Source organism: Oncorhynchus keta, unplaced genomic scaffold, assembly GCF_023373465.1.
Source record: "Oncorhynchus keta strain PuntledgeMale-10-30-2019 unplaced genomic scaffold, Oket_V2 Un_contig_2987_pilon_pilon, whole genome shotgun sequence".
Classification (NCBI taxonomy): Eukaryota; Metazoa; Chordata; class Actinopteri; order Salmoniformes; family Salmonidae; genus Oncorhynchus; species Oncorhynchus keta.
In genome coordinates, this window is record NW_026286771.1 from 101573 (window position 1) to 117733 (window position 16161).

The window sequence follows — 16161 nt, forward strand, 5'->3', positions numbered from 1 at the left end:
TATGGGTTGGAGTCAAGGTGAAGGTTAGGGGTTGGGGTTGGGGTTAGGATTGGGGTCAGGGTTCATTGAAGGTTAGGAGTTACAGTTACAGGGTTGGGGCAGGGATGAAGGTTAGGAGTTATGGGTTAAGGGTTGGCATCCAGGATTATGGTGAAGGTTAGGAGTTATGGGTTAAGGGTTAGGATTGGGGTCAGGGTTCAGGTGAAGGTTAGGAGTTATGGGTTAAGGGTTGGGGTCAGGGTTGTGGTCAGGGTTAAGAGTTCAGAGTTATTGAAAAAAGGTTGGGACCAGGGTTGAGGTCCTAGGGTTATGCTTAGGTTAAGAGTCAGAGTTATGGGTTAAGGGTTGGGGTTAGGGTTGGGGTCTAGGGTTGGGGTTCCAGATGAAGGTTAGGTCTTATGGGTTGGAGTCAAGGTGAAGGTTAGGGGTTGGGGTTGGGGGTTGGGGTTAGGATTGGGGTCAGGGTTCAGATGAAGGTTAGGAGTTCTGGGTTAAGGGTTCTCCCTCAGGGTTAAGGTGAAGGTTGGGAGTTATGGGTTGGTTGGGGTCAGGATTATGGTGAAGGTTAGGAGTTATGGGTTCAGAAGGGTTAGGATTGGGGTCAGGGTTCATCCAGGAGTTATCAGTTAGGTTTCAGGTTGTGGTCAGGGTTAGGTGAAGGAGAGTTATGGGTTAAGGGTTGGGGTCAGGGTTGGCGTCCCCAGGGTTGGGGCTCAGGGGGTCTCTTAGGGTTATGGCTTAGGTTAGAGTCAAGTTATGGGTTAAGGGTTGGGTTCAGGGTTGAGGTTAGGGTTATGGCTTAGGTTAAGAGTCAGAGTTATGGGTTAAGGGTTGGGTCACCAGGGTTGAGGTTAGGGTTATGGCTTAGGTTAGAGTCAGAGTTATGGGTTAAGGGTTGGGTCACAGGGTTGAGGTTAGGGTTATGGCTTAGGTTAAGAGTCAGAGTTATGGGTTAAGGGTTGGGGTTAGGGTTGGGGTTAGGGTTGGGGTGAAGGTTAGGAGTTATGGGTTGGAGTCAAGGTGAAGGTTAGGGGTTGGGGTTGGGGGTTGGGGTTAGGATTGGGGTCAGGGTTCAGATGAAGGTTAGGAGTTATGGGTTAAGGGTTGGTGTCAGGGTTAAGGTGAAGGTTAGGAGTTATGGGTTAAGGGTTGGGGTCAGGATTATGGTGAAGGTTAGGAGTTATGGGTTAAGGGTTAGGATTGGGGTCAGGGTTCAGGTGAAGGTTAGGAGTTATGGTTTAAGGGTTGGGGTCCATGAGGTTTGGGGTCAGGGTTGGGGTTATTGGTGATGGCTTAGGTTAAGAGTGGAGTTATGGGTTAAAGGTTGGGGTCAGGGTTGGGGTCAGGGGTTGGGGTTAGGGTTATGGCTTACAACATCAGAGTTATGGGTTAAGGGTTGGGCCTCACACAGGGTTGAATCCAGGGTTGTGGCTTAGGTTGATTACTGAGTCAGGTTATGGGTTAAGGGTTGGGTCACAAGGGTTGAGGCTTAGGGTTATGGCTTAGGTTAAGAGTCACCTCTGGCCTGCTCGCCTCCCTACCATGGATTAAGGTTGGGGTCAGGGTTGGGGTCAAGGGTTGGGGTTAGGGTTATGGCTTGGAACAGAGTCAGAGTTATGGGACAGGGTTGGGTCAATCAGGGTTGAGGTTAGGGTTATGGCAGGTTAAGAGTCAGAGTTATGGGTCAAGGGTTGGGATAGGGTTGAGGTTAGGGTTATGGCTTAGGTTACCCCCAGAGTCAGAGTTATGGGTTAAGGTTGGGCCAGGGTTGAGGTTAGGGTTATGGCTTAGGTTAAGAGTCAGAGTTATGGGTTAAGGGTTGGGGTTAGGGTTGGGGTTGGGGTTGGGGTGAAGGTTAAGTTATGGGTGGAGTCAAGGTGAAGGTTAGGGTTGGGGTTGGGGTTAAGAGTCAGGGTTCAGATGAAGGTTAGGAGTTATGGGTTAAGGGTTGGGGTCAGGGTTAAGGTGAAGGTTAGGAGTTATGGGTTAAGGGTTGGGGTCAGGATTATGGTGAAGGTTAGGAGTTATGGGTTATGGGTTAGGATTGGGGTCAGGGTTCAGGTGAAGGTTAGGAGTTATGGGTTAAGGGTTGGGGTCAGGGTTGGGGTCAGGGTTAAGGTGAAGGTTAGGAGTTATGGGTTGGAGTCAAGGTGAAGGTTAGGGGTTGGGGTTGGGGTTAGGATTGGGGTCAGGGTTCAGGTGAAGGTTAGGAGTTATGTGTTAAGGGTTGGGTTCCGGGTTGGGGTTAGGGTTATGGCTTAGGTTAAGAGTCAGAGTTATGGGTTAAGGGTTTGGGTTAAGGGTTGGGGTCAGGGTTGGGGTCAGGTTTCAGGTGAAGGTTAGGAGTTATGGGTTAAGGGTTGGGTTCAGGGTTGGGGTTAGGGTTATGGCTTAGGTTAAGAGTCAGAGTTATGGGTTAAGGGTTGGGGTTAGGGTTATGGCTTAGGTTAAGAGTCAGAGTTATGGGTTGAGGGTTGGGGTTAGGGTTGGGGTGAAGGTTATGAGTTATGGGTTGGAGTCAAGGTGAAGGTTAGGGGTTGGGGTTGGGGGTTGGGGTCAGGATTAAGGTGAAGGTTAGGAGTTATGGGTTAAGGGTTAAGGGTTGGGGTTAGGATTGGGGTCAGGGTTCAGGTGAAGGTTAGGAGTTATGGGTTAAGGGTTGAGGTTAGGATTGGGGTCAGGTTTCAGGTGAAGGTTAAGAGTTATGGGCTAAGGGTTGGGGTCAGGGTTATGGTGAAGGTTAGGAGTTATGGGTTAAGGGTTGGGGTCAGGGTTGGGGTCAGGGTTATGGTGAAGGTTAGGAGTTATGGGTTAAGGGTTGGGATCAGGGTTAAGGTGAAGGTTAGGAGTTATGGGTTAAGGGTTGGGGTCAGGGTTGGGGTCAGGCTTATGGTGGTTAGGAGTTATGGGTTAAGAGTTGGGGTCAGGGTTAAGGTGAAGGTTAGGAGCTATGGGTTAGGGGTTGGGGTCAGGGTTAAGGTGAAGGTTAGGAGTTATGTGTTAAGGGTTGGGGTCAGGGTTGGGGTCAGGGTTATGGTGAAGGTTAGGAGTTAGGAGTTATGGGTTAAGGGTTGGGGTCAGGGTTAAGGTGAAGGTTAGGAGTTATGGGTTAAGGCTTAAGGTGAAGGTGAAGGTTAGGAGTTATGGGTTAAGGCTTAAGGTCAGGGTTAAGGTGAAGGTGAAGGTTAGGAGTTATGAGTTAAGGCCCAGGGCAGTCGAAACTATGATTTCCCTGTGTTTTATATATATATTCACACTATGAGCTTTGAAATGTCAGCCTGTTTTGGTGGGATGGAGTTTTGGCCTTCCATGGTGACATCACCGTGCGGTGAATTAGTTAATAGACCAATAAGAAAGAGAGTTCCAAACCTCTCTGCCAATAAGAAAAAATGTTCTGCTTTCCCCTCCCCACTCAGGCCACTCTCAGACAATCTGAGCAACATTTTGACTTGAGAAATTGCCTTTTGCTAAGAAGATATATTTGTTTCATTTTGACCTTTTTAATTGAAAACAATCACAGTAAGGTACTTCATTGTTACCCAGAAATGTGATTTGATTTTGAGATAAAAACTGATGCATTGAACCTTTAAGGAAGTACTGAATGTGTTTATGAAGTACTGAATGTGTATATGAAGTACTGCATGTGTATATGAAGTACTGAATGTGTTTATGAAGTACTGAATGTGTTTATGAAGTACTGAATGTGTTTATGAAGTACTGAATGTGTCTATGAAGTACTGAATGTGTTTATGAAGTACTGAATGTGTTTATGAAGTACTGAATGTGTTTATGAAGTACTGAATGTGTATATGAAGTACTGAATGTGTATATGAAGTACTGAATGTGTATATGAAGTACTGAATGTGTATATGAAGTACTGAATGTGTTTATGAAGTACTGAATGTGTATATAAAGTACTGAATGTGTATATGAAGTACTGAATGTGTATATGAAGAACTGAATGTGTATATGAAGTACTGAATGTGTATATGAAGTACTGAATGTGTATATGAAGTACTGAATGTGTTTACGAAGTACTGAATGTGTGTATGAATACCTGATTCTCCTCCTGTCGTCCTGTAAGGTCTTCAGTCTCTCTATATCCATCCACAGACGCAAAAGCTTCTCTCCTAGTGTTCCCTTTAAGAAGTCCTTAAAGTCACCAAGGCCCTGTCTATCACCATGGATACTAGCAGTGACATCATAGAACTCATGGTCATTCTCCTCCTCTGACCCTCCACCCTCCTCCTGCTGCTCCTTCAGTCTGCTGTGGCTGGTGGCTGGACCTCCCTCACAGGGGCTCTCTGTGTGGGGACCAACCGTCTCCTCATCAGTGGTAGAACAGGCGGGACTCTGGGGCTTGGGTTCCCCATTAACCTCATCTGTAGTTCCTGCCTCTATCTCTGTCTTTGCCTCTGTCTCTGTGAGGTAGACTTTCATCTCCTGCTCTGCGCTGTGGTCTCCCCGTCTCTTGTCCCAGTCTAGAAGTGAAGAGGAGAGAGGACAGTCCGGGAGTGAAGAGGAGAGAGGACAGTCCGGGAGCGAAGAGCAGAGAGGACAGTCCGGGAGTGAAGAGGAGAGAGGAAAGGAGACGAGGAGTGAGGAGGAGAGAGGAAAGGAGACGAGGAGTGAGGAGGACAGGGCGTAGGACTCCGAGTCAGGGATGCAGGAGAAGCAGGCTGAGGCCGGACCCCTCTGTCCCTCCCGGCCCAGGGAGCACACAGGGGTTCTCACAGACTGGGTACAGACAGGCAGCTGCTTGTCCTTGTCCTTAGCCAGTGTCAACATGTCTGTTACTGAGGCCTACAGACACACAAACAAACCCAGTGTGACTACAGGGAAGTGTTGCCTGGGGTGACAGAGACAGAGAAATACCTGGATCGTACACAGTATATAAAGTAAACTACTGTTTTACCAACACCACAAAACAAGTGTTTATTTATGTACTGAACCATATTGACATCATACTGAGATATATCATCTCTGCTGTACTGAACCATATTGACATCATACTGAGATATATCATCTCCGTTGTACTGAACCATATTGACATCATACTGAGATATATCATCTCCGTTGTACTGAACCATAATGACATCATACTGAGATATATCATCTCCGCTGTACTGAACCATATTGACATCATACTGAGATATATAATCTCCGCTGTACTGAACCATAATGAGATATATCATATCCGCTGTACTGAACCATATTGACATCATACTGAGATATATCATCTCCGCTGTACTGAACCATATTGACATCATAATGAGATATATCATCTCCGCTGTACTGAACCATATTGACATCATACTGAGATATATCATCTCCGCTGTACTGAACCATATTGACATCATACTGAGATATATCATCTCCGCTGTACTGAACCATAATGAGATATATCATCTCTGCTGTACTGAACCATATTGACATCATGCTGAGATATATAATCTCCGCTGTACTGAACCATAATGAGATATATCATCTCTGCTGTACTGAACCATATTGACATCATGCTGAGATATATAATCTCCGCTGTACTGAACCATACTGAGATATATCATCTCTGCTGTACTGAACCATATTGACATCATGCTGAGATATATCATCTCCGCTGTACTGAACCATAATGAGATATATCATCTCTGCTGTACTGAACCATATTCACATAATACTGAGATATATCATCTCCGCTGTACTGAACCATAATGAGATATATCATCTCTGCTGTACTGAACCATATTGACATCATGCTGAGATATATCATCTCCGCTGTACTGAACCATATTGACATCATACTGAGATATATCATCTCCGCTGTACTGAACCATATTGACATCATACTGAGATATATCATCTCCGCTGTACTGAACCATACTGAGATATATCATCTCCGCTGTACAGAACCATACTGACATCTTACTGAGATATATCATCTCCGCTGTACTGAACCATACTGACATCATACTGAGATATATCATCTCCACTGTACTGAACCATACTGACATCATACTGAGATATATCATCTCCGCTGTACTGACATCATGCTGAGATATATCATCTCCGCTGTACTGACATCTTACTGAGATATATCATCTCCGCTGTACTGAACCATAATGAGATATATCATCTCCGCTGTACTGACATCTTACTGAGATATATCATCTCCGCTGTACTGAACCATATTGACATCATACTGAGATATATCATATCCGCTGTACTGACATCTTACTGAGATATATCATCTCCACTGTACTGAACCATATTGACATCATACTGAGATATATAATCTCCTCTGTACTGAACCATATTGACATCATACTGAGATATATCATCTCCTCTGTACTGAACCATATTGACATCATGCTGAGATATATCATCTCCGCTGTACTGAACCATATTGACATCATACTGAGATATATCATCTCCTCTGTACTGAACCATATTGACATCATACTGAGATATATCATCTCCTCTGTACTGAACCATATTGACATCATACTGAGATATATCATCTCCGCTGTACTGAACCATATTGACATCATACTGAGATATATCATCTCCGCTGTACTGAACCATAATGAGATATATCATCTCTGCTGTACTGAACCATATTGACATCATGCTGAGATATATAATCTCCGCTGTACTGAACCATAATGAGATATATCATCTCTGCTGTACTGAACCATATTGACATCATGCTGAGATATATAATCTCCGCTGTACTGAACCATACTGAGATATATCATCTCTGCTGTACTGAACCATATTGACATCATGCTGAGATATATCATCTCCGCTGTACTGAACCATAATGAGATATATCATCTCTGCTGTACTGAACCATATTCACATAATACTGAGATATATCATCTCCGCTGTACTGAACCATAATGAGATATATCATCTCTGCTGTACTGAACCATATTGACATCATGCTGAGATATATCATCTCCGCTGTACTGAACCATATTGACATCATACTGAGATATATCATCTCCGCTGTACTGAACCATATTGACATCATACTGAGATATATCATCTCCGCTGTACTGAACCATACTGAGATATATCATCTCCGCTGTACAGAACCATACTGACATCTTACTGAGATATATCATCTCCGCTGTACTGAACCATACTGACATCATACTGAGATATATCATCTCCACTGTACTGAACCATACTGACATCATACTGAGATATATCATCTCCGCTGTACTGACATCATGCTGAGATATATCATCTCCGCTGTACTGACATCTTACTGAGATATATCATCTCCGCTGTACTGAACCATATTGACATCATACTGAGATATATCATCTCCGCTGTACTGAACCATAATGAGATATATCATCTCCGCTGTACTGACATCTTACTGAGATATATCATCTCCGCTGTACTGAACCATATTGACATCATACTGAGATATATCATATCCGCTGTACTGACATCTTACTGAGATATATCATCTCCACTGTACTGAACCATATTGACATCATACTGAGATATATAATCTCCTCTGTACTGAACCATATTGACATCATACTGAGATATATCATCTCCTCTGTACTGAACCATATTGACATCATGCTGAGATATATCATCTCCGCTGTACTGAACCATATTGACATCATACTGAGATATATCATCTCCTCTGTACTGAACCATATTGACATCATACTGAGATATATCATCTCCTCTGTACTGAACCATATTGACATCATACTGAGATATATCATATCCGCTGTACTGAACCATATTGACATCATAATGAGATATATCATATCCGCTGTACTGAACCATATTGACATCATACTGAGATATATCATCTCCGCTGTACTGAACCATAATGAGATATATCATCTCCGCTGTACTGAACCATATTGACATCATACTGAGATATATCATCTCCGCTGTACTGAACCATAATGAGATATATCATCTCCGCTGTACTGACATCTTACTGAGATATACCATCTATGTGAATAAGCAGGATCTGCTGACCTGTCCCAGTGACACATAGAGGACCTTCATCAGGGTCTCTCTGTCATCGGGCCCAGGGGAAGGACAGACAGGCTCTGTGGTGACAGGGGGCTGGACTGAGGTACCATCCCTCTTCTGGTTCCAGCCCTGAGGGCCCCACTGAGAGAGCAGCTTCGCTAACCTTGGGAAACACCGTCAAGCATCAAACACACATCAATCAATCAAAACGTTATTTATAAAAGCCTTAAAAACAACATTTGTCACAAAGTGCAGGAATGGGGGGTCAGACAAAGCTATGAATGGAATAGAATAGAATGGAATATAATGGAATGGAATGGAATATAATGGAATGGAATAGAATATAATAGAATGGAATGGAATATAATGGAATTGAATATAATGGAATATAATATAATGGAATGGAATATAATAGAATGGAATGGAATATAATGGAATGGAATAGAATATAATAGAATGGAATATAATGGAAGGGAATGGAATATAATGGAATATAATGGAATAGAATATAATAGAATGGAATATAATGGAATGGAATGGAATTGAATATAATGGAATGGAATGGAATGGAATGGAATAGAATATAATGGAATGGAATATAATAGAATTGAATATAATGGAATAGAATAGAATGGAATATAATAGAATATAATGGAATAGAATAGAAAGGAATGGAATATAATGGAATGGAATGGAATAGAATATAATGGAATAGAATAGAAAGGAATGGAATTGAATATAATGTAATGGAATCGAATATAATGGAATGGAATAGAATCAACAACAAGTGGGACACAATCATGAAGTGGAACGACATTTATTGGATATTTAAAACTTTTTTAACAAATCAAAAACGGAAAAATTGGGCGTGCAAAATTATTCAGCCCCTTTACTTTCAGTGCAGCAAATTCTCTCCAGAAGTTCAGTGAGGATCTCTGAATGATCCAATGTTGACCTAAATGACTAATGATGATAAATACAATCCACCTGTGTGTAATCAAGTCTCCGTATAAATGCAACTGCACTGTGATAGTCTCAGAGGTCCGTTAAAAGCGCAGAGAGCATCATGAAGAACAAGGAACACACCAGGCAGGTTCGAGATACTGTTGTGAAGAAGTTTAAAGCCGGATTTCGATACAAAAAGATTTCCCAAGCTTTAAACATCCCAAGGAGCACTGTGCAAGCGATAATATTGAAATGGAAGGAGTATCAGACCACTGCAAATCTACCAAGACCTGGCCGTCCCTCTAAACTTTCAGCTCATACAAGGAGAAGACTGATCAGAGATGCAGCCAAGAGGCCCATGATCACTGGATGAACTGCAGAGATCTACAGCTGAGGTGGGAGACTCTGTCCATAGGACAACAATCAGTCGTATATTGCACAAATCTGGCCTTTATGGAAGAGTGGCAAGACGAAAGCCATTTCTTAAAGATATCCATAAAAAGTGTTGTTTAAAGTTTGCCACAAGCCACCTGGGAGACAGACCAAATTTGTGGAAGAAGGTGCTCTGGTCAGATGAAACCAAAATTGAACTTTTTGGCAACAATGCAAAATGCTATGTTTGATGGGTGATGGGCAACACTGCTCATCACCCTGAACACACCATCCCCACTGTCAAACATGGTGGTGGCAGCATCATGGTTTGGGCCTGCTTTTCTTCAGCAGGGACAGGGAAGATGGTTAAAATTGATGGGAAGATGGATGGAGCCAAATACAGGACCATTCTGGAAGAAAACCTGATGGAGCCTGCAAAAGACCTGAGATTGGGACGGAGATTTGTCTTCCAACAAGACAATGAACCAAAACATAAAGCAAAATCTACAATGGAATGGTTCAAAAATAAACATATCCAGGTGTTAGAATGGCCAAGTCAAAGTCCAGACCTGAATCCAATCGAGAATCTGTGGAAAGAACTGAAAACTGCTGTTCACAAATGCTCTCCATCCAACCTCACTGAGCTCGAGCTGTTTTGCAAGGAGGAATGTGAAAAAATGTCAGTCTCTCGATGTGCAAAACTGATAGAGACATACCCCAAGCGACTTACAGCTGTAATCGCAGCAAAAGGTGGCGCTACAAAGTATTAACTTAAGGGGGCTGAATAATTTTGCACGCACAATTTTTCAGTTTTTGATTTGTTAAAAAAGTTTGAAATATCCAATAAATGTCATTCCACTTCATGATTGTGTCCCACTTGTCGATTCTTCACAAAAAAATACAGTTTTATATAGGTCTACTTCCACCCAACCTATAGGTCTACTTCTACCCAACCTATAGGTCTACTTCCACCCAACCTATAGGTCTACTTCCACCCAACCTATAGGTCTACTTCCACCCAACCTATAGGTCTACTTCCACCCAACCTATAGGTCTACTTCCACCCAACCTATAGGTCTACTTCTACCCAACCTATAGGTCTACTTCTACCCAACCTATAGGTCTAGTTCTACCCAACCTATAGGTCTACTTCCACCCAACCTATAGGTCTACTTCCACCCAACCTATAGGTCTACTTCCACCCAACCTATAGGTCTACTTCTACCCAACCTATAGGTCTACTTCTACCCAACCTATAGGTCTACTTCTACCCAACCTATAGGTCTACTTCTACCCAACCTATAGGTCTACTTCTACCCAACCTATAGATCTACTTCTACCCAACCTATAGGTCTACTTCTGGCCCAACCTATAGGTCTACTTCCACCCAACCTATAGGTCTACTTCTACCCAACCTATAGGTCTACTTCTACCCAACCTATAGGTCTACTTCTACCCAACCTATAGGTCTACTTCTACCCAACCTATAGGTCTACTTCCACCCAACCTATAGGTCTACTTCTACCCAACCTATAGGTCTACTTCTACCCAACCTATAGGTCTACTTCTACCCAACCTATAGGTCTACTTCTACCCAACCTATAGGTATACTTCTACCCAACCTATAGGTCTACTTCCACCCAACCTATAGGTCTACTTCTACCCAACCTATAGGTCTACTTCCACCCAACCTATAGATCTACTTCTACCCAACCTATAGGTCTACTTCTACCCAACCTATAGATCTACTTCCACCCAACCTATAGGTCTACTTCTACCCAACCTATAGGTCTACTTCCACCCAACCTATAGGTCTACTTCTGGCCCAACCTATAGGTCTACTTCCACCCAACCTATAGGTCTACTTCTACCCAACCTATAGGTCTACTTCTACCCAACCTATAGGTCTACTTCTACCCAACCTATAGGTCTACTTCTACCCAACCTATAGGTCTACTTCCACCCAACCTATAGGTCTACTTCTACCCAACCTATAGGTCTACTTCCACCCAACCTATAGGTCTACTTCCACCCAACCTATAGGTCTACTTCCACCCAACCTATAGGTCTACTTCTACCCAACCTATAGGTCTACTTCTACCCAACCTATAGGTCTACTTCTACCCAACCTATAGGTCTACTTCTACCCAACCTATAGGTCTACTTCTACCCAACCTATAGATCTACTTCTACCCAACCTATAGGTCTACTTCTGGCCCAACCTATAGGTCTACTTCCACCCAACCTATAGGTCTACTTCTACCCAACCTATAGGTCTACTTCTACCCAACCTATAGGTCTACTTCTACCCAACCTATAGGTCTACTTCTACCCAACCTATAGGTCTACTTCCACCCAACCTATAGGTCTACTTCTACCCAACCTATAGGTCTACTTCTACCCAACCTATAGGTCTACTTCTACCCAACCTATAGGTCTACTTCTACCCAACCTATAGGTATACTTCTACCCAACCTATAGGTCTACTTCCACCCAACCTATAGGTCTACTTCTACCCAACCTATAGGTCTACTTCCACCCAACCTATAGATCTACTTCTACCCAACCTATAGGTCTACTTCTACCCAACCTATAGATCTACTTCCACCCAACCTATAGGTCTACTTCTACCCAACCTATAGGTCTACTTCCACCCAACCTATAGGTCTACTTCTGGCCCAACCTATAGGTCTACTTCCACCCAACCTATAGGTCTACTTCTACCCAACCTATAGGTCTACTTCTACCCAACCTATAGGTCTACTTCTACCCAACCTATAGGTCTACTTCTACCCAACCTATAGGTCTACTTCTACCCAACCTATAGGTCTACTTCCACCCAACCTATAGGTCTACTTCTACCCAACCTATAGGTCTACTTCCACCCAACCTATAGGTCTACTTCCACCCAACCTATAGGTCTACTTCCACCCAACCTATAGGTCTACTTCTACCCAACCTATAGGTCTACTTCCACCCAACCTATAGGTCTACTTCTACCCAACCTATAGGTCTACTTCTACCCAACCTATAGGTCTACTTCTCCCCAACCTATAGGTCTACTTCTACCCAACCTATAGGTCTACTTCTACCCAACCTATAGGTCTACTTCTACCCAACCTATAGGTCTATTTCCACCCAACCTATAGGTCTACTTCCACCCAACCTATAGATCTACTTCCACCCAACCTATAGGTCTACTTCTACCCAACCTATAGGTCTACTTCCTCCCAACCTATAGGTCTACTTCTGGCCCAACCTATAGGTCTACTTCCACCCAACCTATAGGTCTACTTCCACCCAACCTATAGGTCTACTTCCACCCAACCTATAGGTCTACTTCCACCCAACCTATAGGTCTACTTCCTCCCAACCTATAGGTCTACTTCCACCCAACCTATAGGTCTACTTCCACCCAACCTATAGGTCTACTTCCACCCAACCTATAGGTCTACTTCCACCCAACATATAGGTCTACTTCTAGCCAACCTATAGGTCTACTTCTAGCCAACCTATAGGTCTACTTCCACCCAACCTATAGGTCTACTTCTACCCAACCTATAGGTCTACTTCCACCCAACCTATAGGTCTACTTCCACCCAACCTATAGGTCTACTTCTACCCAACCTATAGGTCTACTTCTACCCAACCTATAGGTCTACTTCTACCCAACCTATAGGTCTACTTCTACCCAACCTATAGGTCTACTTCTACCCAACCTATAGGTCTACTTCTACCCAACCTATAGGTCTACTTCTACCCAACCTATAGGTCTACTTCTACCCAACCTATAGGTCTACTTCCACCCAACCTATAGGTCTACTTCTGACCCAACCTATAGGTCTACTTCTGACCCAACCTATAGGTCTACTTCTACCCAACCTATAGGTCTACTTCTACCCAACCTATAGGTCTACTTCTACCCAACCTATAGGTCTACTTCTCACCCAACCTATAGGTCTACTTCCACCCAACCTATAGGTCTACTTCTACCCAACCTATAGGTCTAGTTCTACCCAATCTATAGGTCTACTTCTAGCCAACCTATAGGTCTACTTCTACCCAACCTATAGGTCTACTTCCACCCAACCTATAGGTCTACTTCTACCCAACCTATAGGTCTACTTCCTCCCAACCTATAGGTCTACTTCTACCCAACCTATAGGTCTACTTCCACCCAACCTATAGGTCTACTTCCTCCCAACCTATAGGTCTACTTCCACCCAACCTATAGGTCTACTTCCACCCAACCTATAGGTCTACTTCTACCCAACCTATAGGTCTACTTCCACCCAACCTATAGGTCTACTTCCACCCAACCTATAGGTCTACTTCTACCCAACCTATAGGTCTACTTCCACCCAACCTATAGGTCTACTTCCTCCCAACCTATAGGTCTACTTCCTCCCAACCTATAGGTCTACTTCTACCCAACCTATAGGTCTACTTCTACCCAACCTATAGGTCTACTTCCACCCAACCTATAGGTCTACTTCTACCCAACCTATAGGTCTACTTCCACCCAACCTATAGGTCTACTTCTACCCAACCTATAGGTCTACTTCTACCCAACCTATAGGTCTACTTCCTCCCAACCTATAGGTCTACTTCCCCCCAACCTATAGGTCTACTTCCTCCCAACCTATAGGTCTACTTCTACCCAACCTATAGGTCTACTTCTACCCAACCTATAGGTCTACTTCTACCCAACCTATAGGTCTACTTCTACCCAACCTATAGGTCTACTTCTACCCAACCTATAGGTCTACTTCCTCCCAACCTATAGGTCTACTTCTACCCAACCTATAGGTCTACTTCCACCCAACCTATAGGTCTACTTCTACCCAACCTATAGGTCTACTTCTACCCAACCTATAGGTCTACTTCTACCCAACCTATAGGTCTACTTCTACCCAACCTATAGGTCTACTTCCTCCCAACCTATAGGTCTACTTCTACCCAACCTATAGGTCTACTTCCTCCCAACCTATAGGTCTACTTCTACCCAACCTATAGGTCTACTTCCACCCAACCTATAGGTCTACTTCTACCCAACCTATAGGTCTACTTCCACCCAACCTATAGGTCTACTTCCACCCAACCTATAGGTCTACTTCCTCCCAACCTATAGGTCTACTTCTACCCAACCTATAGGTCTACTTCCACCCAACCTATAGGTCTACTTCCACCCAACCTATAGGTCTACTTCCACCCAACCTATAGGTCTACTTCTACCCAACCTATAGGTCTACTTCTACCCAACCTATAGGTCTACTTCTACCCAACCTATAGGTCTACTTCTACCCAACCTATAGGTCTACTTCCACCCAACCTATAGGTCTACTTCTACCCAACCTATAGGTCTACTTCTACCCAACCTATAGGTCTACTTCTACCCAACCTATAGGTCTACTTCCACCCAACCTATAGGTCTACTTCCACCCAACCTATAGGTCTACTTCCACCCAACCTATAGGTCTACTTCCTCCCCAACCTATAGGTCTACTTCTACCCAACCTATAGGTCTACTTCCACCCAACCTATAGGTCTACTTCTGACCCAACCTATAGGTCTACTTCTGACCCAACCTATAGGTCTACTTCCACCCAACCTATAGGTCTACTTCTACCCAACCTATAGGTCTACTTCTACCCAACCTATAGGTCTACTTCTACCCAACCTATAGGTCTACTTCCACCCAACCTATAGGTCTACTTCCACCCAACCTATAGGTCTACTTCCACCCAACCTATAGGTCTACTTCCACCCAACCTATAGGTCTACTTCCACCCAACCTATAGGTCTACTTCCACCCAACCTATAGGTCTACTTCTACCCAACCTATAGGTCTACTTCTACCCAACCTATAGGTCTACTTCCACCCAACCTATAGGTCTACTTCTGACCCAACCTATAGGTCTACTTCCACCCAACCTATAGGTCTACTTCCACCCAACCTATAGGTCTACTTCTACCCAACCTATAGGTCTACTTCTACCCAACCTATAGGTCTACTTCCACCCAACCTATAGGTCTACTTCCTCCCAACCTATAGGTCTACTTCCTCCCAACCTATAGGTCTACTTCCACCCAACCTATAGGTCTACTTCTACCCAACCTATAGGTCTACTTCCACCCAACCTATAGGTCTACTTCCACCCAACCTATAGGTCTACTTCCACCCAACCTATAGGTCTACTTCTACCCAACCTATAGGTCTACTTCCACCCAACCTATAGGTCTACTTCCTCCCAACCTATAGGTCTACTTCCACCCAACCTATAGGTCTACTTCTACCCAACCTATAGGTCTACTTCTACCCAACCTATAGGTCTACTTCCTCCCAACCTATAGGTCTACTTCTAGCCAACCTATAGGTCTACTTCTACCCAACCTATAGGTCTACTTCTACCCAACCTATAGGTCTACTTCCACCCAACCTATAGGTCTACTTCCACCCAACCTATAGGTCTACTTCCTCCCAACCTATAGGTCTACTTCTACCCAACCTATAGGTCTACTTCTACCCAACCTATAGGTCTACTTCTACCCAACCTATAGGTCTACTTCCTCCCAACCTATAGGTCTACTTCCACCCAACTTATAGGTCTACTTCCTCCCAACCTATAGGTCTACTTCTACCCAACCTATAGGTCTACTTCTACCCAACCTATAGGTCTACTTCTACCCAACCTATAGGTCTACTTCTACCCAACCTATAGGTCTACTTCTACCCAACCTATAGGTCTACTTCCTCCCAACCTATAGGTCTACTTCTGACCCAACCTATAGGTCTACTTCCACCCAACCTATAGGTCTACTTCTACCCAA

The 16161-nt window shown here is 43.7% G+C and overlaps 1 protein-coding gene across 26 annotated transcripts in view; it reads right to left on the reverse strand.

Moving 5' to 3' along the window:
- The window catches only part of LOC118383012 (regulator of G-protein signaling 22-like), a 61902-nt gene that overhangs the window by 42978 nt on the left and 2763 nt on the right, over window positions 1-16161 (reverse strand). For all 26 annotated transcript variants that reach the window (XM_052507507.1, XM_052507503.1, XM_052507501.1 and 23 more), the window contains 2 exons: window positions 8017-8176; window positions 4058-4803 (listed from right to left, as the gene is read on the reverse strand). In XM_052507507.1, the coding sequence (XP_052363467.1) occupies window positions 4058-4803; window positions 8017-8176 (906 nt within the window). The remainder of the gene's footprint in view (window positions 1-4057; window positions 4804-8016; window positions 8177-16161) is intronic.